The sequence below is a fragment of the Corylus avellana genome, chromosome 2, assembly GCF_965113065.1.
Source record: "Corylus avellana chromosome 2, dhCorAvel1.hap1.2, whole genome shotgun sequence".
Classification (NCBI taxonomy): domain Eukaryota; kingdom Viridiplantae; phylum Streptophyta; class Magnoliopsida; order Fagales; family Betulaceae; genus Corylus; species Corylus avellana.
This window is the reverse complement of record NC_142491.1, coordinates 12,891,665-12,915,698: the sequence shown is the minus strand read 5'-3', so window position 1 is coordinate 12,915,698 and position 24,034 is coordinate 12,891,665. Positions and strand designations below refer to the sequence as shown.

The following is a 24,034-nucleotide window of genomic DNA, read 5'->3' as shown; positions in this document are numbered from 1 at the left end:
AATTAATGATATAAAATTAAATTGTCTTCGGTGTGTTTAATATTCTTAAGAAATACCAAATCTATTAGATTCAAAATATACTCCATAAGTGTGTGTGTTTAAGAATATTGCATATATGAGTGTGCAATGTGGACGGATGTATGTACGCATGTGTGGGCGTGCACATGTGAATGGATGTATGTATACTTGTACACGCCAAATGCATGTGTGGTATTCATGTATTTTGTATGTTTACTTATAAATATTTGTCCTTGGCCAAAAAAAAAAAAAAAAGAATTGCAAATATTTGTCATATCCTCCATGGTTTTCTAATATTCTTTCTTTTCTTCGGTAAGAGTGAGGGAACAAGGAATATCATTGCACTTGGGACAATGCCGCTGGCCACTATAGAGAAGTTCACAAAAACAGTGAGTTCTCATTTCTGTAGCTTCTTGGTTTGCATTTCTCTGTTTTGTGTTCATGTTGTGGTGACCTTGAGTAGGAAACTTGATTTGGTTCTCCAGCCTGGGAGTATAAATATATCTATAATTTCATTGTGCAGTTACTTTTCTGAGACAAGGATCTGATTAAATTGTAGAGGAGTTTATGCAGATTCATATCTTTGTGTTTTATATGTTTATTGTTATATTATGGTGTAAATGAAGTGCTATGATGTATATTTTAGTACAACCCTTTCCAATTCTACCAGGTTTTCACTTCCATCATCTCTACCTCTATCTGTGCAATTTCATCAGGTCCACCTACATCTTGATTGCTCCTTTCTTTTCAACAGCTGTTTCTTTTGTGTCAATTCACTTTGCATTCCTTGTCACTGTTTTATGCATCTTTCATGGCATCTATATCAGTCAATAAATTGTACTTTTAATGCCCTTGGCTACTTCCTCAGATCCAATAGCAGATAAGTGTTTTTAATCCCCCTACTGGTCAGCTGATTAGAGTTTGGGAGTTGGTTAGCATGGAACCTGTTACTATTATTGAATGCTTGTTGTCATCTTCCTTTTCTAGTCACCAGGAGAGACTGCAGGACCACTTGATGCACTTATTCGAGCACCTTCACCACTGCAGAGTGCAAATGCGCCTTCCAATTTCTCTGCCCGACCCTGGTGGACCAGGAAACCTTGGGTGTTTGATTTTGGTGTGTCAGGTCTTCAGTCCAGTTTTCTTTACGAGCTTGATTGTCTAGGTTAATTTTTCAGCCAAAATTTTGTAAACTATTATTTGAGGGTAGCAGTAAGACTCTTCTTGTTCTGACACGAAATTGTTGAAGTTGGGTTTATTGCTTTTCATCTCTCATTACATAGGGACATTTTCCATTGATGGAAGGTTGGAAAGAAAATGGCAGTGGGTTTGGGATGATTGAAGATAAGATGAATGGGAGGTAGGATTAAGAAACGAGGGAGGAACTGAGGATTATCTCTTTTTATCAGGTTTTGCCAAATTATTCTTCTTATGCACGGAACCTTTTTTTTTTCTTCTCCAAATCCAGGGCTACTTCTACCTATGTTTGACATGCATAACTGTCTGGCTGACTCCTTGCTTCTTGTTACAATGGATCATGAAGCTTGTGGTGTGAAATGATTCTGTAATTGTGCCAGTGGTAAATCCATCTTGTGAAAATTTAATTTTTAGATGCGACTCCACCCTCATATGTGTTGATAAGATCTTGTCAAACATCCTTTTCCCCTACCACTGCCTTTAGTGGTGTTGCTTGACCCATGTGTCCTTCCTGAGGCAACTTAGTTACTTTCCTGGTGCTTAAGCTGATATCTCTTCTTTTTCTTGAATAGTCATCATAGTGTGATACTTTTACTCATTTAGCTTTTATAAGATGCTCTCTTTTGATTGCTTCTTAATTATGATCCCTAACTTTATATAGGAGCCATATGAGTCCTTTACTAGCTGTAATGGTCCCTTCTCTCTCTTTGATCTTCTGGGGTGGGTTGTGGCAATACTGAAACATAAAGTACGGACATAGTAAAAGGTATGGCTTGGTAGGCAAGATGAGGGGTGCTGTAATCTTTTCTCAAGCGCATGCGAGTTTTTGTTCCACCATCATCATGCTGATCCCAAAGTTGTCTCAGGAAATGACACATTCAATTATCTGACGATATTTATTCCCTTGGTTTTATTCTTTTGACTTGATTGAAATGTTCATATTTCTATCACTCATGTTATTTGACCTTTGGATGCTGGTCCCACCCCTAATTTTTGTGATTATTTTAGTGTGAAATAGTTGTATGTTTAATTTACTATTTTAAGTGCATTTAGGTTGTAAGGGTTCAATCAGCACCTCGTCAGTCTGACAAGACACCATCACGACGACTTCTTCAGGTCATTGGTATGCTTTCTAATAATTTCCTTTTCTTAATTTATATTTTTGATGTGTTAAATGAATCATTATGTATGATGTCTCGATTTTTCAACACCTTGTATCTTTGGACAACTGCTTTTATTTCTCCTTTGGTGATTAGTTATCATGATTTCCTTGTTCTTTTAACTCTTACTAGTTATGTGATTTCTCTTATATACTTTCTGTGTGCCTGGGACGCTTTACGTTTTAAATGGTATATCGATTGCATATAAAAAAATCATTCTAAGACTGTTTTGCAAGAAAATTGTTTTTTTGTTTGAAGATTTATTGCTGTTTGGTTCTCATTATATACCAAGGGATGAGTGGATGTGTTGGTAGTTGATGTTAGTGCACAAGGCGGTGATCTAGATGTTGCCTTGGTAGTGGTAGTGGTGTGAGCAAGAGCCTATGGTTGTAGTCAATATTAGGCTTTCACTTTCTCTTATGCGGAAAAGTAGTGCAAAAGGGCTTTAAGGCTATTTTTTTTTTTGATAACATAGGAGAACTTTACTCAGATTAATTGCACGTCGCAAACACATACTGTACAACAATCCTCACCGTTAATCAAACTCCTACGGGTAACTGACCCCACCCGCCAGAACCAGTTACCAGGTAATCCAGGAGCTTTCACCCCTGACGGGCTAAGCAGTTTATCCTCATGCCCAGGTAATCCAGGAGCTTTCACCCCTTTAAGGCTATTTTATTGAAAGGTTTTGATGGCAAAATTTGGTAAAAGTGTGGAGGATTATGTTTGGAGGTTTGAATTGGTAGGAAGGATGCAGAGGGGAAGGGAAAAGGGGGAGGAGGCCAAGCCCCATTTTCATATTGTTTTGTAGGAGGGAAAATAGGCATGAAGGAGTGTGTTAATTTATGATTTTACCCTTTTTTGCCTGTATGTAGTAATTTAATGTGAGGGAAAAAGAATTTCACGAACTTTTGTAAGAAGCCCACTCTCCATCCTTTCAATCTCCACTGGTTTCGTGGCCCCAGGGGATTTTGCCTCCCCCTCCCTCGCTCTTATTGTCCTACCAAATGAAGTGATCTTCTCTCTCCCTTCACGTTTCCCTCCTATGGTTTTTTATTGCTCCTTTAATCCCTCCAAACAAAAGGAGTTTTATGCTTGAATGGACGGTTTCTCTGGCAGCAGTTTATTTAGGTTTAGGGAGAGTTGGCTCAGGGTTATACGGTGGAAAAAGGCTGGGAAAATAAGTGAGACAAAGGAGAGATCAGGCTGTTCAAGAGGCTGTAAACAGTACCTTAATAATTGTTGGACGCCAAATTGCAGAGGTGGTTGACTTGGGATTCTTATTGCTGGGACCACACTGCTGGGACCACACTGATGGGGCTTGTTTGAGAGCTAGTTTTGTCTGTGAAATTCAGTGTGCCTTATGAAAAGCTCTGTTGTGCAAAAAACCTTAATTACGGTAAATAACTCTAACAATCACACACAAGAATATTAGAGTTTACATGGTTCCCTCAATGTGAGGTACACCCATAGGCGGAGGCGAACGCAAAGAAATTCATTAATCAAAGATGAAGTACAAAAAGGTGAAGAGAAAAAAACACTCAAAGCCCTAATACACTCAAATCTCACTCTTATTCAAAAGAATAAAAGGGAAAATAGCACTAGAATTTCTCTTGCTTTCTCTCTCATTTTCACTCATAACGCTGAGCGGCTAAGTTTCATAACAAAAAGCTCTCTCTGTGTCTCGCACGGCAGCTTACGCTTAATCTTTCTTCTATGTGGCGCTTCAAAACCAAAGGAGAAAAGGGTTCTTAGTTTTCTCCCTTTGTCATGTGGCGCATCAAAAACTAAAGAAGGAGGCATCTCTCTTTACGGCAGAATAGTATGCTTTATTTAAAGGGTGAGAGTCAGCTAACCCAAAACCAAAGCCAATTTGGAAAAGTAATCACTAATGGTGGGACCCTCTGACTTGATGTACTTCAGGTCACGTCCAACACTCAAAGGGATGAAAATCGGTGCCAGCGCATCATCAGTGGAAAAACTATGGAAGAATTGCGATTAAAGGATTATGGAAAGATTTACTAGGGGGTATTAAAGGATCACTTAGATTGTTTTTTTTTTTTTAAATAATCGATATCAATCCTTTTGACCATGTTGGGATTTCTTAAAATTTGTGTTTCTTCATGCGTTAAGCTGGTCACTGCTTTTCAAGATAAACAGCCCGTGGTGTAGGTTGAACTGATTGTATACATGAGTGCGTTGCGATTTTGCTTCCATGGTACCTTGTTTTGAGGAATGGCTACCTGGTTTGCTTTTTGGCCATTTGGGGGTGATTTTTTAGTTTTATTTCTTTATTTATTTATTTATTTTTTTTTAATTTAAATTTTTTTTTATTAGAGGTATTTTTTGTCATTGGGGGATATTGACAACTGTTTGGTAGTTTGGAGGAAACATTGTTCAAATTGAAAGTTTAAGGAGGATATTGTCAATTGAGTGGTAGTTTGAGGGGAGTATGTGAACTCTCCCCCAAAAAAAAGAAAAGAGAAATGCTACATGTACTTTCACTGCCATTGATGTATCATATACAAATTAGCCCGTTCAAAATTCAATAATGATTTTCACTGTCACATTAGGAAGTAAGTACTTGGAAGTACATGTAGCATTTCTAAAAAAAAATCATCACATTGGTAGTATCAAAACACCAGCGGGTGGGATACAGTTTTTTTAGATGTTGTGTATGGTTTCTTGTATATTACTATTTATAACATTGTTGTTGATATCATATGCTGCTTACCATGCTTAAATGTTTCTACTTATTTGTTAAGTTAAATTTTCTTTGCACTTTCTTTTATTAGAAAATTGAACAATTTTTAAATTGTAAATTGTATTTCCCCACCCTAAACTATGAGGTCTGTTGTGATGTCCCTCTCAAATCTTAAATTTGAGCGATTAGCCTCCTAGACTACAGGTCTGCAGTATCTCCCTACTGTTAAAGTTTCTCCAATTTCTGTTATATTCAACCATAAAATTCATGTGTTTATCTCATTATCTGACGAGCTTGTATCAATTTTTCTTTTTCTTTCATATCATTATGTGATAAGCATATGAGTATTAAGATTAAATATATTGGAAATTGGGAAAATTTTCAATAGTTTAGGACATAGTAACTAATCATATAATTGAAGAGTTTGATTACTCAAATTTAAAGTTTAGAGGGAACATTTTAAATGACACAATAGGTTAAAGTGGAAAAGTACAATGTGCCTACATTTCGAAGTTGTTGATACAAATGAATGCCCCTCAGTATCTCTAAGTCCTAGGTCTCCAATTTAAAATAGTGTAAATTATTTTTTGGGAAAATTACAGTTTACCCCCTCAAAGTTGATAGCGTTTTTCAATTCGAACATCAAAGTTTCAATTTTTGCAATCCACCCCCACAAAGTTTCATTTTTTTCAATTCGACCAATATTATCCCAAAATTCCCATATTGCCCCTGATTTTTTATTTTTTTTTATGAAAAAAAAATTGGGGGTGCAAAAATGGCCAGATGGGCAAAGCCACCCTGATTTTTTTTTTAAAAATTTTTTTTTATAAAAAATAAAAAAATAAAAATTAGGGGCAATATGGGAAGTTTTGGATACAATTGGTTAAATTGCAAAAATTTGGAACTTTGAGGAGGTGGATTGCAAAAATTGAAACTTTGGTGTTCGAATTGAAAAACGCTGTCAACTTTGGGGGGGTAAACTGTAATTTTCCCTTATTTTTTTTTAAGATATAGTTTTCCAATTTTTCTTATTACAAGCAATTGCTTTTTCATCATCGATAATTTTTACTGGAATAGTGGCTACATGTATTGCTAGTTAGCTATTTTATTCTTTAACCTAGTTGGTCTTGTATGCCCTTACGATATAGCCATTTAGTCTAATGATTTACTTGGTCCTTCTTTGTGAGGATTGTAACAAAAATAATGCTTCCTCTTATATTTTGCAGGCAAAGATATGAGAATTATTGTCTTTGCTTTCCGCCCTAGAACGAAGCAGGTAAATTTCACTGCCAGTTCGTACTGTATTCGATTTACTATGTTTGATGTGCAATTTTTCAATATATTTACTTTAAACCTTGTTTTTATATTTTTAGTAAAATTTCAATTATTAATTACCAAGGAATGAACAAATAATATGTAAGAGGTACCCACAACGGGTTCCTGAAATGTGTCTGATTTAGATGACATCTTAAAAGACAAGTAGATAGCTCATAGGAAAGGTTCCATTAGCTTAGGAAAGAATGATTGGGTTTTACTTTTTAAATGTTACTGCATATTTGGGTTTGATGTGCCTGAGCTTAACACCACCTTCAAAAAGGGAAGTTGCTAAATGGAATGCATTTTAAGTTCTTCTATATCAAGGGAATTCCTGAAATTCAAGATTCTGCACTTGCACAATTATTTTATCTTCCAAAGTTGACTTTAAATTGGGAAAACTTTAATCCAACTCCAAATGCAATTACACCTTTGGTTTTTTGACAATAACGACAATAAGGAAATGGGGGAGGGATGATAGTAAGGTGAGGCTCTACTGTTGGTATGAATGAAGCATGCAATGATGGATTTCATAAAATCTTCAAAGAAAGGAGATGAGATGAGGCTAATGTCATCAAATGGATTAAAGAAAGAGAAGGATCTCGGTGATACCTTAATTTCATGGATGAAGTGCTTCATCTATACTCCTGGGTGCCCTAACTCGGACTTGGACTCAAGAGTATGAAGAGGGGCTATGACTGAGGGATTTTGTGATTAGTTCTCTCTCTCTCTCTCTCTCTCTGTTTCTCTCTCCCCCACCCCACCCAAACAACCCCCCACCCTTTTTCTTCCCCTTCATTTTTTTAATTCAAAATCTACTCATTGAAAACAAAAGTCAATACTGGGAATGCATTAGATTAATCAACTAAATTCCTTGGCACAATAACGTGTTGCATTTAGGAAAGAAGGATTCAGACTGCTGAGATGGAGTTTGATATTTTTAAATAACTTTCTCTGAAGTGTGGGGTTGATAATGGATTACCAGAAACACCTAACATGCTTAGACAGCATGTTTAGAAAAGCATTCATTTGGAGATGATGATAGGATTACTATTTGAAATGATTGAAGTTTTTTTCGGAGAGCTTTGTGTATCATTGCACTATGAAGGATGTAGAGCACGTTTTCTTGTGGTGCTTTAGAAGCTATGTCAGGGAGGGTCACATGCAAATCATACTCTATGAGTTAATTTATTAAGTGTTTATATGGTGAAATCCGGGGAAACAGTAATGGATCAGTGGGGTCCAATTTAGTTTAACATCATATATCATGAAACTCTAAAATATGTCTAGCTGAGGTGCATTTGAAGTTTGCTTCAGGAGTCACATATTTTAAGTCTATCCAAAATTCAGTTCATATCAGATGTTAATAAAAAGAATGGTATTGGGAATGCGAGTTAGGGAAGATGTTAGATGCAAGTGGATCAGTGCTTACCCAAGATTGCTATATTTATTATCTCGTTTGTTACAAAATTATTGAGAAGTTTATGAACAGCAAATTTTCACGCGTCAGTAAATGGTTTTTCCAGTTAATGTTTTTCTTCTTTTTGTCTTCAATTCTACATTTTAGTGTTAACTTTGTAGTTATAACAGTACTTATTTCTAACTAGGCATTTCTCCTGTATACTCCTTATGTACCTGAGTAGTACTATTCACTTTTAATGATATTTTGATTATAAAAAAAATAATAATAATTATGCCAGTACCCGGGAGTAATTTAAGCCATGATGGGTTATTATTAATCATTCATGTAGAATGCTGTAAGTTGCTTCTTGCATGTCGTATGATTTTTTAATCTTACAGAGACGTGCAGTATTTGATGCATTACTGAGGTGTACTAAGCCATCAAGTCTACGGGATCTTTATGCTTTTGTTTGTGGACCTTCTAAATTCAACAATACTGACCCAAAGGTGCGGTTACTAAATGAGTATTTTCGGCTTCTTGGAAAAGGCTCCTACCGTGCATCAATGAGTATGATTGAGAGTGGGTCATTCCTATTGTCCAATGACATGTGGAGAATAAGTAGCATAAATTCCAACTATAACATGTGCCAAAGTTATCCATTTGCCTTGATTGTGCCAGGAGGCATTAGGTAAGACAGCTAGATCTATACTTACTGACTTCTCTCTGAAATTTTTTCAAGGTTGATAAAGTTCACTTCATTTTGATACTGGGATTGTGAATGTAATAAATTTGCGTTGCCATTGATGCTAGTGATGAAGAAGTGATTCAGGCTTCAACCTTTCGTGCAAGATGCCGATTGCCTGTAGTTTCATGGTGTCATCCCGGTATGCAACAAATCTTCTTTGTGTTCTTTTGTTTGTCATGACTTACTTATGTTTTGCTATACTTGATGAGTTACAGGAACTGGAGCTGTACTTGCACGTTCCTCCCAACCATTAGTTGGTCTCATGATGAATATGAGGAGGTAATGTGAAATATATGTCAAATGCCCCAAAATCCAGAAGAAGAAAATGGAAACAGAACAAAAAAAGAAAAAAGAGAAAACACACACACGCACACAGAAAAGACAGTGCAGATCAAAAACGATGTTACATTTATGGTGTTTGAAGTGTTACATTTTGTGTTTGATCCATATGCCTCTTGTTGAACTTACATGGATTCACATCTATGCATTTGTCTGCAGCAACACTGATGAAAAGCTTGTTGCCGCACTTTGTTCCCAACTTTCTGGTTTAAGGGGGGAGCGGAGGTAGGTGTATAAAATTTCTTCCCTCTATTTGTTCTTTGTTGTTGTTGTTGTTGCTATATCATTATTATTTAGTATTACTATTACTCTTATTGTAATATCTTTACGATGCTATGGCTCTCTTATTCTTTCTTGACCTTTCTTTCTTAATTTCTTCGGAAGTATTGACATCTACTTCCTAATGTAATAGTGCTGCTCTACATAATATTATCCAAAGCAACGTTTTTTCCCCTTCAGTCCATATGATGCAAAACTTTCTGTTTAAATGCCACTCTATTTTCTACTGTCTACAATATTGCAATGACGAAGCTTGTGCGTAGTAGTTCAATTATTTATTTATTTATTTTTATAAGCAATTCAATTCCTTTAAAAGTGCAAAGGGATGCAACCCTAGTACACAAAAAGTATACAAGATAAACCCCTAATATAGAGACATAGTTTAATTATTTAACTACTGCATGATTGAATATAATCTGAATATGAAGTGTAGAACCCTCAAAGATTTGCATGCATGTTATTACTTCTTTGTGTTACGTTAATAATTAGTCGTAATTGTTGACTTATGATGCTTATTTCTTCTATAATGGGGGTTTCAATAGATAAAGAAGAAAAAGGCTCTACAATTCTTTCTTTTTTTGGGTTAAGATTGATCGATTTTGTTTTTTTTTTTCTTTTTTTACAAAGGAAGCTATATATTGCTGATGCAAGACCTAGGAAAAATGCTTTGGCAAATGGGGCTATGGGAGGTGGCTCAGAGTCATCGTCAAATTATTTCCAATCTGAGGTCTCTCTATGGCTTGTGCTGTCAGATTGTCAACCTCTTGGTCATAAAATTTGAATTCATATTATTTAACAGCACGATGTTTCCTTTTTGTCATTTTCATCAGATAGTTTTCTTTGGGATAGACAACATACATGCAATGAGGGATAGTCTGGCTCGACTAAGAGACTACTTAGACACTTATGGCGCCTCTTCCTCAGACGGAATGTCATCATTCTTGGTTAGTCTCCAAATTTTATATAGATCCTGACTGCTATATTAATGATAGACTAATGTTAATTAATAGGTTTGTTTGGAAGAGAAGTCCATTTCTAGAGATAGGATATACTGTTGTTTGAATTTATTGATGAAGGCTATTCTAGTTGATCCTTTATGATGTTAGCATTGAAGCTGTTCGATATGTTCAAAATTTAAAAGTTCGCTTTGGACCTTGGCATTGTATATAAGCAAGGAGTGTTTTTACATCTCCAAAGTCATCAAATCAATGTGGTTGCTAAAGTTTCCATTTCAATATAGGATAGTAGAAAATTAATATCATATGGTTGTGTTGTAACATCTCTTACTCCCTCTCTTCAAGTAAGGTTGACTACAGGTTATCGTGATAAGTAGCGATAATGTGGATCACTTGAAAGGGTTTATGATGTCTGAAAGTCGTAAACCTTCTTAAGACCTATGAAATGGAGATAATCTTATAATTCACTTTCGTCAAACCTTTTAATTGATGTCATCCTGTGACTTATTAATGAGTTTTTCTAAAATGTCTTGTTTGTAATGGCTGAGAGTATCTGATACTAATGTTATTGACAGAGACATGGTGGATGGACTTGGGGTGGAGGCAACCTCAGCAGTATGTCTGCTTCAGTATCAACCCTTGGTGATAGTGGTTGGTTGATACATGTTCAGAATGTCTTGGCTGGTTCTGCTTGGATTGCTGCACGTGTAGCTTTGGAGTCAGCTTCAGTGCTTATACATTGCAGGTGATTGCTTTATGCCAATTTAAATGTCTTGCTTTCTCTTTTGAGATGTCCCAAAATATATATTCACTTTTTTAAAGTTGAAGTTTCGGGCCCTGTTTGGTAAAGTTTTGCAGAACACTTTTTACTTTTAAATATTGAATGACACTTTTAAAACAATAGTTATCCAAACAAGTTTTCAGATGAGGTTCCTACCACTAACACTCTTTTCAAAACAAAATACAAAACACTTTTCAGAAAACAAAACACGTTTTAGAGTATGTCTATAGGGAGGTGGTGAGAAGTTTATGGGGGTGTCTACATATGGATTGGTGTTATTTAGGGGTGAGAGGAGCTTCTGGAGGGATTTTTGCTAATGTGGGATGAAAATGTGGTGGAAAAGGTGGACGGAATGCGTGGGGCGATTCTCCATTGTGTGTTCCTTCAGAAATGTTTGTATTGATTTTGAGTGGGCACTTGCAGGGGTTTATGGTCCTAATAATGACATTGACAGGAGAATGCTTTGGGTTGAATTGGCTGGAATTATGAACTGGTGGGAGAAGCCATGGTGTATTGGGAGAGATTTTAATGCTATTCAATATCCGAGTGAGAGATCATGAGATACCTGCCATTCTGTATCCATGATGGAATTTTCAGATTTACACTTGAACATGGCCTTATGGACATCCCACTTGTGGGTAGACAATTTATGTGGTCTAATAATCATGAGAATGAATCTAGGTCAAGAATTTATAGGTTTTATCTTTCTCCTTATTGGGAAAAACAGTTTCAAAGAAGACTTCCTAGACTTATGTTAGATCATTGTCCTCTGTTGCTCTCGATTGTGGGGTTGCGAGTAGGAGAAGTTGGTATTTTAAGTTTGAGAATTTGTGGTTGAAGTTAGAGGGTTTTGTGGAGCAAGTTTAGTATGGTGGAAGTCTTACAATTTTCAGGGCTCTCCTAGCTATGCGTTGACATGTAAATTGAGAGCTTTGAAAAATGGAATGAAGAGATCTTTGGTGATGTTGGGAAGAGGAGAAAGGAGTTAGTGGATGGTATTCAAGAGCTTGATATTATTGCTGAAGCTCAATCGTTGGTTAAGGAGGAAAGGCAGAGAAAGGAGGAATATTCTAGGGATTTGGGGAGGCTGCTTTTTTATGAAGAAATGAGTTGGAGGCAGAAATTTAGGGCGCTGTGGTTGAAAGAGGGTGATAAGAATACAAAGTTATTTCACCAGTTGGCAAATTATAATTAAATACATAATATTGTGGATGCTTTAGTTGTTAATGGGTCATTATCTTTAGATCTACGGAATTAAGGGAGCACGCACGTAGTGTAGTTTTATTCTCAACTCTACTCAAAATAGTTTAACTGGAAGCCAAAGTTGGATGGCCTGTCTGTTAATCTCATTAGTGAAGATTAGGGTTCTTGGTTGGAAAGAGAATTTGAGGAGAGTGAGGTTTATGAAGTGATGAGAGATCTGAATGGAGATAAGGCTCCAGGCCTCAGGGCTTTTAATTTTTTTTCTTCCAGCAATGTTGGGAGGTTCTAAAAGAGGATATAATTGCAATATTCAAGGAGTTTCATGGTAGAGGAGACTTTGAAAAGAGCTTAAATGCAACTTTTATATCTCTAATTCCTAAGAAAGCTGGTGTCATGGATATTAAGGACTGACATCCTATAAGTTTAGTAGGTGGTATGTATAAATCTAAGGTACTAGCAAATAGGTTGAAAATGTTGTTGGTGAATATCATTACAAATTCACAAGATGCGTTTGTCAGGGGGAGACATATATTGGATTCACAGTGTTGATTGCTAATGAATGTATTGATAGTTGAATTCAATCAGGGGTCCCTGGCTTGTTGTGTAAATTGGACTTAAGGAAGGCTTACGACCATGTGAATTGGAAGTTTATGTTGTATTCATGAAGGTAAGGTTTTGGGGAGAAATGAAAAGTTTGGATAGCATAGTGTGTATCTACAGTGTGATTCTTCGTTCTTGTTAATGATGTTCCCTCTAGATTCTTTAGTCGTTCTCGTGTTAGAGAGATCCATTATCTCATCTTTTATTTGTGGTTGTTATGAAGGCACTATGGAAGACGATGTCGGCCATAATGGAGGACTATTATTAGTCTTTCGGTGGGTTTGAGGAATAATGAAGATTTTGCAATGTCTCATCATTGATTTTTTGTGAGGCCTATAGTGAACAACTCTGCAATTTGTGTTGTCTCTTTTTATGTTTCGAAGCGTTGTCGGGATTGAAGATTAATCTATCTAAAAGATTATTCTGGTCAGTGAAGTGGTTGATGTAGATCATTTGGCTTAATGTATTTGGGTGTAGGGTAGCTTGGGTACTGATGAAGTATTTGGGTCTTCCTTTAGGAGCACCTTATAAATCTACTTCTATTTGGAGTGCCATCATAAAAAAATGGAAAAGGTGTTTGTCTGGTTGGAAGAGGCTGTATTTTTCAATAGGAGGGAGGTTGACTTTGATTAAAAGTACATTGTCCAATTTGCCGACGTACTATTTGTCTCTGTTCTCCATTCCGATTGTTGTGGCTAAACGGTTAGAAGTACTTTAATGTGATTTTTTATGGGGAGGTATAAATGATGAGGTTAAGTTTTATTAGTAGATTGGTTGAAGGTTTGTTCTCCAAAGCAAATGGCTGATCTTGGGGGTAAGAAATTTGATTTAGTTTAACCAAGCTCTTTTGGGCATATGGTTATGCAGTTTTGCTATGGAGAGGGACACTCTATGGAGATCGGTGGTGGATGCAAAATTTGGTAGTACCAATGAAGGTTGGTGTTTGGGACCCTTTGGAGTTAGAGTGTGGAAGCATATTAGGAGAGGGTGGAGAGTTTTTTCGAGTTTTGTTAGATATAAAGTGGGAGATGGAACCAAGATAAGGTTCTGGTATGATTTATGGTGTGGGGACCAATCATTTTTTTTTTTATAAATAAAAGTCATTGTATAAAAAGCACAAGGGGCACAACCCATGTACACAGGAAGTATACAAAAGAGCCCACTACACGAGCTTTAAACTGAAAAGGACGCACATAGATCTATAAACTCCGTAAGCGTTGAAGCTTGCGAAGAAGACCCCATGACCCTCCAAGAGTAGAGTGTTTGGAGCACCCTTTTCTTCAATTCTATAATTCCCATTTCACGATCCTCAAAGCTCCGCTCATTCCTTTCTCTCCATAATGACCACATTACACACAAAGGAGCCATCCTCCAAATGTGCATGGCTGTCCGCTTTCCCCTTTGCCCTCTCCAACTTCCCAAGCATTCCTTCAAACTCCCCGGCATCACCCACGTTATACCAAATAGTTGGAGAATCATGTTCCATACCTCAACAGCAGTTTCACAATGCACTGAAAGGTGATCAATAGATTCGCCACTCTTCTTGCACATACAACACCATTCCGTCACAATGATGTTCTTCTTTCGTAGGTTGTCCAATGTTAAAATTTTCTCCATAACCGCCGTCCATGAGAAAAAAGCCACCCTTGGAGGAGCTTTACTCTTCCAAATAAGCTTCCACGGACCATCCACCGGGGCTGAATTTAACTTTACCTTATAAAAAGACTTCACCTCAAAAAATTTTCTCTTCGAGGGAATCCAACAAATTTTATCGACCCCACCTTGCCTTACTTGTTGGGAATACAGCAATTAGAAGAATCTCGAAACCTCCTCCAATTCCCAATCGTGAGCAGGTCGAATAAATCTAACTTTCCAATAGATAGCTCCATTTACCCTCTCCATATTCTCCTCTACCCATGCCTCCTTTCCACATGCGATATTAAATAAGGCGGGAAACAAATTCTGTAGTGATGCCTCCCCACACCACACATCTTGCCAAAACAACACACGAGACCCGGTTCCTACCTCAAATCGCACATGTTGCTTAAACTCATCCCACCCCCTTCGGATACTTTTCCAAGTCCCACCCCATATGACCCTCCTACCTCCTTGGTACACCAATCACCCCTCATCACCTCATATTTTGTCTCCACTAATTTCCTCCACCATGCATCTCGTTCATATTGAAGGAATCATTTCCAGAGTTGTTTAATTTGGTTATTATAAGGAGGCGTGGGTGGTGGATCATTGACATTTTTCTGATGGCAATATTCAGTGGAATTTATCTTTTATCATACCTGTGCAAGATTGGGAAGTAGAATTGGTGACCAAGTTTTTTAAAAAAAAACAAAATGAGACAAGGTGAGGCGGATATTATTTGGTGGATATCATCTAAGAGGTGGAAGTTTGAAGTTCAATCGCTTTAGCAAAGGTTATCCACTCTGACTAGTTCATCATTTCCATGGAAGACTTTTTGCAAAGTCAATGTTCTATCGAGGGTGAGTTTCTTTGTTTGGATATAGCTGCTCTTGGGAAGATTCTGACTTTGGATAGCCTGAGAAAGAGAAGTCATAATGGTGGATTGGTTTATCATGTTTAAAAGGAGGGGAGAATCCATAGATCATCTTTTTTCTCCATTGTGACTTTGCAAGAGAATTGTGGACCTCGCTTTTTAGCCTTTTCGGAGTAGAATGAGTCATGCCTGGAAGGATGATAAATTTGTTGGATTGTTGGAGAGGTTAGGTGGAGAAGTCGTTCCGTTTTAGATGTTTGGAGGATTTCCCCTTTGTACTTAATGTGGTGTATATAGAGAGAGCAAATGTGAGGTGTTTTGGCGATCGCGAGATTTTGGTGGTAGAGCTAAATAACTCTTGGTCAAATTGCTTCATACACAGACGGGTAGCTTTTGATGTTGTAGTTTTTTGTTCTTTTTCTCTTTAAAAGGGTTTTTCTCTTGTATACTTCATGTGTACTAGAGCTGTGCATTTTTGTGCTTTTAATGAAATGCATTACTTTATTTATTTTTATTTTTTTAAGAAAAAAAAAAAAAAAAAGACACTTTTTAAAAACTTACCCTACCTTTATATAAAAATGTTTTGAAAACACGTGAAGTTTTTTTAAAAGAAGTGAAAACAAAGCTCAGTTTGTCAAATATGCACAATAACAACTAGAGGCTGGCCTTATTACTTATACAAAATTTAAAAATTAAAAGTGGAGGCCGGCCTCCATTTGGTGATGTTGTCTTCCACTAGAGGTGGGTTTCCCTTTCCCACCTACCCCGGTAGAGGGTGGACCTCCACTACCACAGAGGGCATCGGTGGTAGAACTCTACCCTCTCCACCCTTTGTAGTGGTGGACTGCGCAGGGGTGAGTGAAACACCACCCTTCTTTGCAGGTGGATACGGGGGTAGTGTACCCCCTTTGTGCATTTCGTCAGGCCCCCTAGTGGGCCAGGGGATGGGTGTGGGGGGGAGTGGCGGCCTGATTGACAGGGTGTGGCAGTCACCACCCGTGGAGGCCAGCCTCTCCTCTAATGGGCAATTTTTTTTTTTTTGCTTTTTGTTTCTTTTATGTTTTGGAAAATTATTTTTTGAATTAAATCAAAACACTTTTCAGAAACATTTTTTAGTTATCCAAACAAGTTTCTAGATGTGATCGCTAGAGACAGTACTTTTCATTTTTTCACTTTTTCAAAAATATTTTTCAAGTCATTCAGTTGAAAACACCTTTTTGATAACCTTTCCAAATGGACCCTTTATTTCATCGATTTCTGGTATCACCCTTATCTTTTTTTAAAAACCAGCAAGAAGATTCTTATTAGAAGTCACTTCGCCTCTAAATGGCCATGTCGGAAACATTGCTATAGTTTTTACTCTATTAATGATCGTGCCATTTCAAACCAACACTTAAACATTGGGTTGGAGGGAGTATAACTCTTTCGGTGGCGTAGCTTCATCTAGTTAATGGTTATAACAATTGAACAAAGATCTTTCAATTTATTGGTTTCATTTTAATTTGTAGTCGATTCAAATGTGGGATGTTTTACATTTTAGCCTTCCCTATTTTTGATGGTTTGACATTCTATATTTTGTGTAGTGATGGATGGGATCGCACAACTCAATTGGTTTCGCTTGCTAGTTTGCTGCTTGATCCATATTATCGGACATTCACTGGGTTTCAGGTATTAACCAGAACATCACTGGGTTATGTTTTTTTTAATGCTTTTAGTAGTAATTAGATTCTATTAAAAATCAAAAGGGGCTAACTTTAATATACATGAAGAATACAAGAGTAGCAAGAAGAAAGAGAAAAATCTAGATTTAAAATTATGATGAGAGAGAAAATCCAAAAGGAGGAAGAAGTAAATTCCCAATCACTCTCATCCAACCTGAAAGAGATTTGGAAAAAAAAAATGATGGAAAATTATATATAAACTCCTTAGATCAACGCGCTTTGATTAAAAACTCCCTGAGTGTATTTTTTGGGAAATTAACTCCCTGAGGTTAATCGAAACTACAATAAACTCTCTACCGTCAAAAATTTGTAACAGCAGTTAGGGCACTCAAAACTCCGCGTTTTATCTGATTAAAATATTAATTTTTTATTAATTTAATTTAAAAAATTAAATCTTTAAAAAAAAAAAAAAAAAATTGAAGGGTGGCCGCAAACCACCCCATGGGTGGAGAGGTGGCCTGCGGGCCATCCCAAACCCCCAAGGGGGTGGCCGCGAGCCACCCCAGGGGTGGTTTGACCCCCAGGTGGTTTGGGGTGGCCTGAGCCACCCCTTGGGTGGTTAGGGCCACCTGGGGGTGGCCGCAAGCCACCCCAGGGGTGGGTTAATTTAAAAAAATTAAATTTTTTTTAAAAAAAAAATAATAATTTTTTTAAATTAAATTAATATTTTAATCAGATAAAACTGGGAGTTTTGAGTGCCCTAACGGCTGTTAAAATTTTTTGACGGTAGGAAGTTTATTGTAATTTCGATTAACCCAGGGAGCCAATTTCCAAAAAAAAACACTTAGGGAGTTTTTAATCAAACCGCGTTGACCTAAGTAGTTTATATATAATTTCCCAAAAATGATTTCAATTTAAGCAATGATGCTTCAGTTCCATCGAAAGTCCTAGCACTGCTCCTGTCAAACATTCTGTTTAGACACAAGGTTAAAAACATTCTACATTTCACTGATTTGATGTCTTCTAAAGCCACTTTCCCAACATGCCTAACGCACCCTCACTGAATCATGCATAACCCAAGACTTCCCAAATAAAGAGAAAACTAACGACCTATGGTCCCTGGCAATAATGCAATGTTGAAGAAGGTGAGCTGTCTCTCCACTTGCTTTGAAGATACAATACTAACTAAAAATGCTTTTCTTGCACTTCCTAGCACTATCCACTGTCAAGATTCTACTTTGTGCTGTTGTCCAAGTGGAAAAGCCACTTTTGTCGAAACCTTTGCCTTCCAAATGTCTCACCATGGAAAATCAACCTCTGAATCTCCTTGAAAGCCCAATGACAAGACTTCACATTGAAATTCTGATTGTTAGACAATGTCTATTTATAGAAATTACCAACAAATTCTTGGTCCTAGTCCTACAATTCCCATTAAAAACTAGAACACCAATGATTTTCATCATTAATTCTGTGCATATACTCTGCTATGGTTGCATCTCTATCCACTGCAATTACAAACAATTTAGGAAAAATGTGTTTCAGGGGCACCTCTCTGCATTATAAATCTTGCCAAAAGTGGATGCGACTCTCGTCCCTAACATTAAATCTTATATATTTCAAAAACATTTAGGAGCGACTTCTAATGTGCTTTCACAAACTTGCACCCTTAACTTCACAAACTTGTAGATTATTGTCAAAGTCATTTCCCCAGAAGAGTTTGGTCAGAAGCACCAAGGTTCCTAATATCCACACCTCAAGATTTAGTTGGGGAACAAACTTTATCCCAATTTCCAAGTGGTACTTCTCCTCATCTGCTACAACAAGCGCCCCGCGCCCCCCCCCCCCCCCCCCCCCCCACAGCCAAAAACCTCCAAAAAAGAGAAATGTAATTTGCAATCTTTCTTATCAGAAAGAAACTTGTCCTCACTTTTCTAATTTTACTGAATTTGTGGACGTGTTATTTTTTTCTCCCTAATTGAGGGTATCTCTTGTATACTTCCTTTGTACTTGGGTCCCTTTTTGGTTTTCTATTGAGATTGATTTACTTATAAAACAAAATTGCAGTTTTTCTTTTCTTGGCAACACATAATGTCATAGGATAAAACAGCATACAGTAAGTAGGTAAACTAGATAGAGTACTTTTAGTCAAGATGATTCTTCCTCCTTTTGATAAGTATATATTCTTTGATGTCAGCTGACCTTTCCATTCTTTCCACAAATACACTTCAAGCTGATCTAGCCTTATAACACAAACCAAGCAGCAAATAAGAGTCGGTCTTTGGAAGGGAGCGAACCTTACACCCTAGTACCTTGCTATCCATCCCACATCTTCTACCTCCTCAACTGGATCCAGCACACCCTTTCCCAAGTTCATTTTCAAACCTGAGACTGCCTCAATAAAGGTAAGATATATCATAGCGAAAGAAGCTCCTCTGGGCTATTTCCATTATGATGACAAGCATTCTGATTTGAGACTTAGGACTCTCCCACTTTAGGCTTTATTTCTTCATTTTTTTTTTGTCGTGCTGGATTATAGTTTTAGCTACATGTTCAGCAGTGTTTAGGAACTGAAATTGTCTTGCACTTGAAGTCTTACCTATGTCTTATGGGGTTAATTTGTCAAACATTTTGTTTGATCATATCTATGTTAGATGATGACACCTGCAATGGTGACTTAGTTACGTAGGATTTATACCTATTCCATGTGTTATAAATTTTAGATCTTTTTTCTTTATACAGGCACTTATTGAGAAAGATTGGCTAGCATTCGGTCATCCATTTTCAGATAGAATAGGAGTGCCAACCAACGTTTCATTTGAGTTATCAAGGCAATCTTCTGCAGGGAGCTTCCCATCATCACCAATGCGCCAGTCATCAGGATCGTTTGCATCTCAAGCTCCTAGTTCATCTCATGCACAGAATTTGAACAACTATTCTCCCATATTTTTGCAGGTGTGTGCCTTAATATTGAATTCAGGGAGACCAAAAGAAGAAAAAAAAAAAAAATGGCTGAGTCACTATAACTTATTTTCTGTTGCTTGTCATGTCATTGGTATTGGCATCCCAATAATGCTTAGTGCTTTCTATGGGCTCTGCATTTAGCCCAAAAGCTATGGCAAGGTGCAGAAATGACTGCAGAACCCCAATTGGCCCTGCATGAGCTGGAATGATCTAAGCAAGATTCAAAGGGGCCCGCAAGTCTTGATGTTTACTTTTCTTACTTGTTTTTGTCAATGCATTTGTATATCTATTGGCTGGGGAGCAGAAGCCTTCTTCAGGCCCTTGTAGATCCTGCCCATGTTCAAAATGGTATAGAGGGCTCACAAGGGGCTGCTAGGCCCTGGATGGGCCTCAATAGGCCCTAACTATAGAGATCAAAAGGTTCAGATGGAGCCCCAAATGAGTTAGCAATGTTGGGAGTGGAAGTTGCCCCTTTTCCTTTCAAAAGAAATCGAGTAAGCCTTTGACTCTCCTAAAAAGACAAAGAAACCGAGGGATAAGAATGGGTGGAGGGTGAGGTCTGGACCAAATGGCACTTCCTGACAACTTAAGTTGTCGGAATTAATGGTTTCAATGGGTGAGGGCACTAGTAGTACTAGTAGCAAACTATTATTATCATTTTTGTGCCCATCCTGTGGTTCATTCTGATCTCCCATTTCAGTACAGTACCTACAGTTTCTCCACTTACGATCATGTCAAGAATTGATGTCAAGCATGGCAGCCCCCCCGCCCCCCAAAACACACACACACACCAATTTTTTGCTTGATGATTTGGTATTAGTTAATGATCTGGTATCTATTTTGCAGTGGATTGATTGTGTTTCACAATTGCTGCGGATGTATCCTTTTGCTTTTGAATTCTCCTCGGTATGTGTCCTTGCATTTGTGACACTAAGTTTTCATGAACATTTTACTGTGTTGATAAGCATCTTATTTTCTTCCCCTTTTTATTTCGTATTTTCTATCAGAAAAGACTTGCTTGCTGACATGTATTCCATTTGGTGGTTAGGGTTTCCTGGTGGATTTCTTGGACTGCGTGCTTTCTTGTCGTTTTGGAAACTTCTTCTGTAATAGGTAATCTGCTTTAATCAGTGTTGCTCTTGATACAGTGGATTAAAGTCTCTAGTCTCTTGCATGCGTTTGCTTGATTTACCCTTGCTATTTTGAATTAGAATGCACAATGTGATATCACAAGCAAAAACTAGTTAACTATCCTGAGAGACTTATTCTTTAAAACTAGTTAACTATCCTGAGAGAAACTCATTTTTGTTTCGATCTTGGAGTGCAGCAGTCTTAATTGGTTCATAAAGATAAAACGTAGCTGATCATTGTGTAATTGTCATACTGATGCAGAGAATGTTTTGACAAGCTTTGGTGCATATAGTGAGTGTATGTGTAGCAGGGTACTATCAATACGAAAAATTGTTTGACATGCATGTAAAAAAAAAAACTTGAAATAGAATGAAATTCCTGAAAGATGTAAAATATGCTAAATAGGAAGCTTAGAAATTGGTGGGCAAGGCCTGAAATCATTCTATTTTCCGTATTAATCGATGAAGTTAACAATTGTCATTGATTTCATATTTCTATATTTGGGTAGTGGAATCTGGTGGTTCATCTGTGTAATCTTTATTTCCCTTGTTGATATGTCTCTTCTTTCTTCACGTCATGTTGTGCTATTGATTATTCTTTTTAGTGAATATTAAAATTATAATCGCCATAGACATTTACTTATCAAAAAAACTGCCTTAGACATTCAAATCTTGTTAATTGTTAACCTGCTGGTAGTTCTTTTTCTCTTGTTGCACTGATTACTCATTGTACTCCCTTTCTGATGTTGTTCTAATTATCCTGCACTCTATGATACTGAATTTTTGTTCTCATTAACGAACTTCTGGAATTCTAAATCATCCTAATCACTGGTTGATCATCCAATTATATGTGGTTTTATCAGGTTGTGTAAAAAAAAAAACATAGAGTGAAATACACAACAAAGGAGTTCTGACTTTGATGATGCTGGCCATCATGAACGCAATATTTACCTTTTTTCTCATTGCATACTCTGATTTTCAGTGAAAAAGAGAGGCAGCAATGCAGTGTTTCTGAAGCTTGTGGATGTTTGTGGGCATATTTGGCTGATTTGCGTGCTTCAGAGGGAAGCTCTCATGTGCATTACAACCCTTTTTATGATCCGTTGAAACATGATGGTCCACTTTTACCTCCAGCAGCAGCCTTAGCCCCAACTCTCTGGCCCCAGTTTCATCTTCGTTGGGCTTGCCCTTCAGAGGCCCAAGCTGGGGAGCTTGATGGTCAATGTAGAAAGATGGCTATAAAATTCTCTGAACTGCAGAAGGTATATTACTTATGTCCTCTGTCCGCTACATTTCCCCAATAATCCAACCCCCCCTCCCCATTCCCTTTTCAGGGGATGGAATAGAAATTACCAAAAAAATCTTTTTTCTATGAACACTGCTGACATTCTAATGAAGTTTCTTTATGTGGTGGTGGCTTTGCCCTACTGATCATGAGCAATTTTGAGCATCAGCTTCACTGTCAAGGATCTTAAGTTTCACCCTGCCATCTAGTCCTGATCTTCAGCTTTAATTGTTTTTTTTTTTTTTTTTTTTTTGTCTCTATAATTCCTTTTTTATAGTGCCTTGTTATGCATAAAGCAAGAGCAACGCCAATTTTTCATTCATCAAAGATAACATGGTCGTAGGGGGTTAGGCTTGACTTTATGAAGTTAGGATAGAGTTTGTTTTACTATAAAACTGGGTTGTAGATGATCTGGAGTTGTCTGGTGATATTCTTGTTCACTCAGATTAAGTAGGATACAACAGGTTTGGAGTGTAGCCGTTGTTGCAATGGATAATACTGTCTTTTGACAGACTATCATGTTTGCAGAAGCCAATCACGCTTTTCTTTTCTGTTTATGAATGTTGTTATCGAAAAGGCTGTCTATCTCCCCCCAAGCCCCTAAAAAAAACTGTATTTTTGGATGGGTTTTACTTTGTTCTAACATTGATATTTATATTTAGACTCTTGTATTTTTTAACAATGTAGTATGTGTTAACAGGCAAAAGAGGTAGCAGAATGGAAAGCTAAAGAAGTTACAGTCGCTATGGAATCATTAAGTGCAGATTTACAACATGAGAAGCAGCTCAGCAGCTCGGCTATGAACCTCGCAAAGAGGGCTAGCAAGGAAAGTGAGGCCATAAAGCGAGCAGTACAGTCACTGGGGTGCAAGGTTCACTTCTCAAGCACTGGTGATTGTACTGTCGGCCTTGAAAGCTACCCAGTAGATATTCCACAGAAATACGCTTCTCCTTCAAAAAGAGTATCAGATGGTACTGTGCAGCTTGATGAGAAATCAGATCTCTCCGTTTCTATCACGGTAATGGCCGAGGATGCTGTTCCCGGTAATCCAATTGGTGGAGTGTGTGAAAATTTGTGCCCACTACGCACTCGAGATGGAGTCTGTAGGTGGCCAGATGCTGGTTGTGCCCAGCTGGGTAGCCAATTTCTTGGACTAAAGGCAAATTTTGAAGCATTTGATAAGCTTTCTATTTATGATAGTTACTTTCAGTCCGAGTAAAACCTGTGGATTTGAAGCCAAGCATGAGTTTCCAGCTCCAACTTCTATTGCAGTACTTGACTGAGCTTCTGCTTTGGGCAAGGGTTCAAGTAGATTTAGATTTAGAGCTTTTCAGAACGGATTCAAGATTCTTTTAATGCTTGCCGTCAAATAAAATGGAAATGCATTTAAGATGGATCCTGGCATTTCGAATGGGTCCCGGGACAGTTTGTACAGGGTATAGAGTCTAGCTGAGAACCGCTTCTTCGTATAGACGATCAAGGAACAAGCTTGAAATATTCCTGCAAGAGCTAATGTAGATTAGGGTGGTCCATATCTTCATAGTTTTTGACAAGGTGTTGGCCAGGTAGGTAATCACATTGCCATTCATTTCCTAAATAACAGTAGCTTCTGTACAGGTTTGGACTAGTTACTTTTTGTGACATTCTTATACCAGCACTATGTATACCAGGAGTGTACAATTAATAAAATGTTCTTCCTAGTGAGTAATGCAAATGTTCTTCCTAGTGAGTAATGCAAAGGATTTCTGCATGCTTTCTGGTGACCGTCTTGCTCTAGGTTTTCTAGA

The 24,034-nt window shown here is 37.5% G+C and overlaps 1 protein-coding gene across 1 annotated transcript in view; it reads left to right on the top strand.

Annotated features, from left to right (window-relative positions):
- LOC132180323 (phosphatidylinositol-3-phosphatase myotubularin-1) overlaps positions 1 to 23,980 on the top strand; it is a 30,536-nt gene extending 6,556 nt beyond the window's left edge. Inside the window, exons 4-19 of the mRNA XM_059593119.2 lie at positions 336 to 407; positions 2,269 to 2,338; positions 6,306 to 6,355; positions 8,194 to 8,483; positions 8,606 to 8,679; positions 8,756 to 8,819; positions 9,039 to 9,104; positions 9,786 to 9,885; positions 9,989 to 10,102; positions 10,690 to 10,859; positions 16,794 to 16,878; positions 19,611 to 19,823; positions 20,679 to 20,738; positions 20,881 to 20,945; positions 21,945 to 22,224; positions 22,948 to 23,980. Of these exons, the coding sequence (XP_059449102.2) occupies positions 336 to 407; positions 2,269 to 2,338; positions 6,306 to 6,355; positions 8,194 to 8,483; positions 8,606 to 8,679; positions 8,756 to 8,819; positions 9,039 to 9,104; positions 9,786 to 9,885; positions 9,989 to 10,102; positions 10,690 to 10,859; positions 16,794 to 16,878; positions 19,611 to 19,823; positions 20,679 to 20,738; positions 20,881 to 20,945; positions 21,945 to 22,224; positions 22,948 to 23,466 (2,292 nt within the window). The 3' untranslated portion in view covers positions 23,467 to 23,980. The remainder of the gene's footprint in view (positions 1 to 335; positions 408 to 2,268; positions 2,339 to 6,305; positions 6,356 to 8,193; positions 8,484 to 8,605; positions 8,680 to 8,755; positions 8,820 to 9,038; positions 9,105 to 9,785; positions 9,886 to 9,988; positions 10,103 to 10,689; positions 10,860 to 16,793; positions 16,879 to 19,610; positions 19,824 to 20,678; positions 20,739 to 20,880; positions 20,946 to 21,944; positions 22,225 to 22,947) is intronic.
- The last annotated feature ends 54 nt before the right edge of the window (positions 23,981 to 24,034 follow it).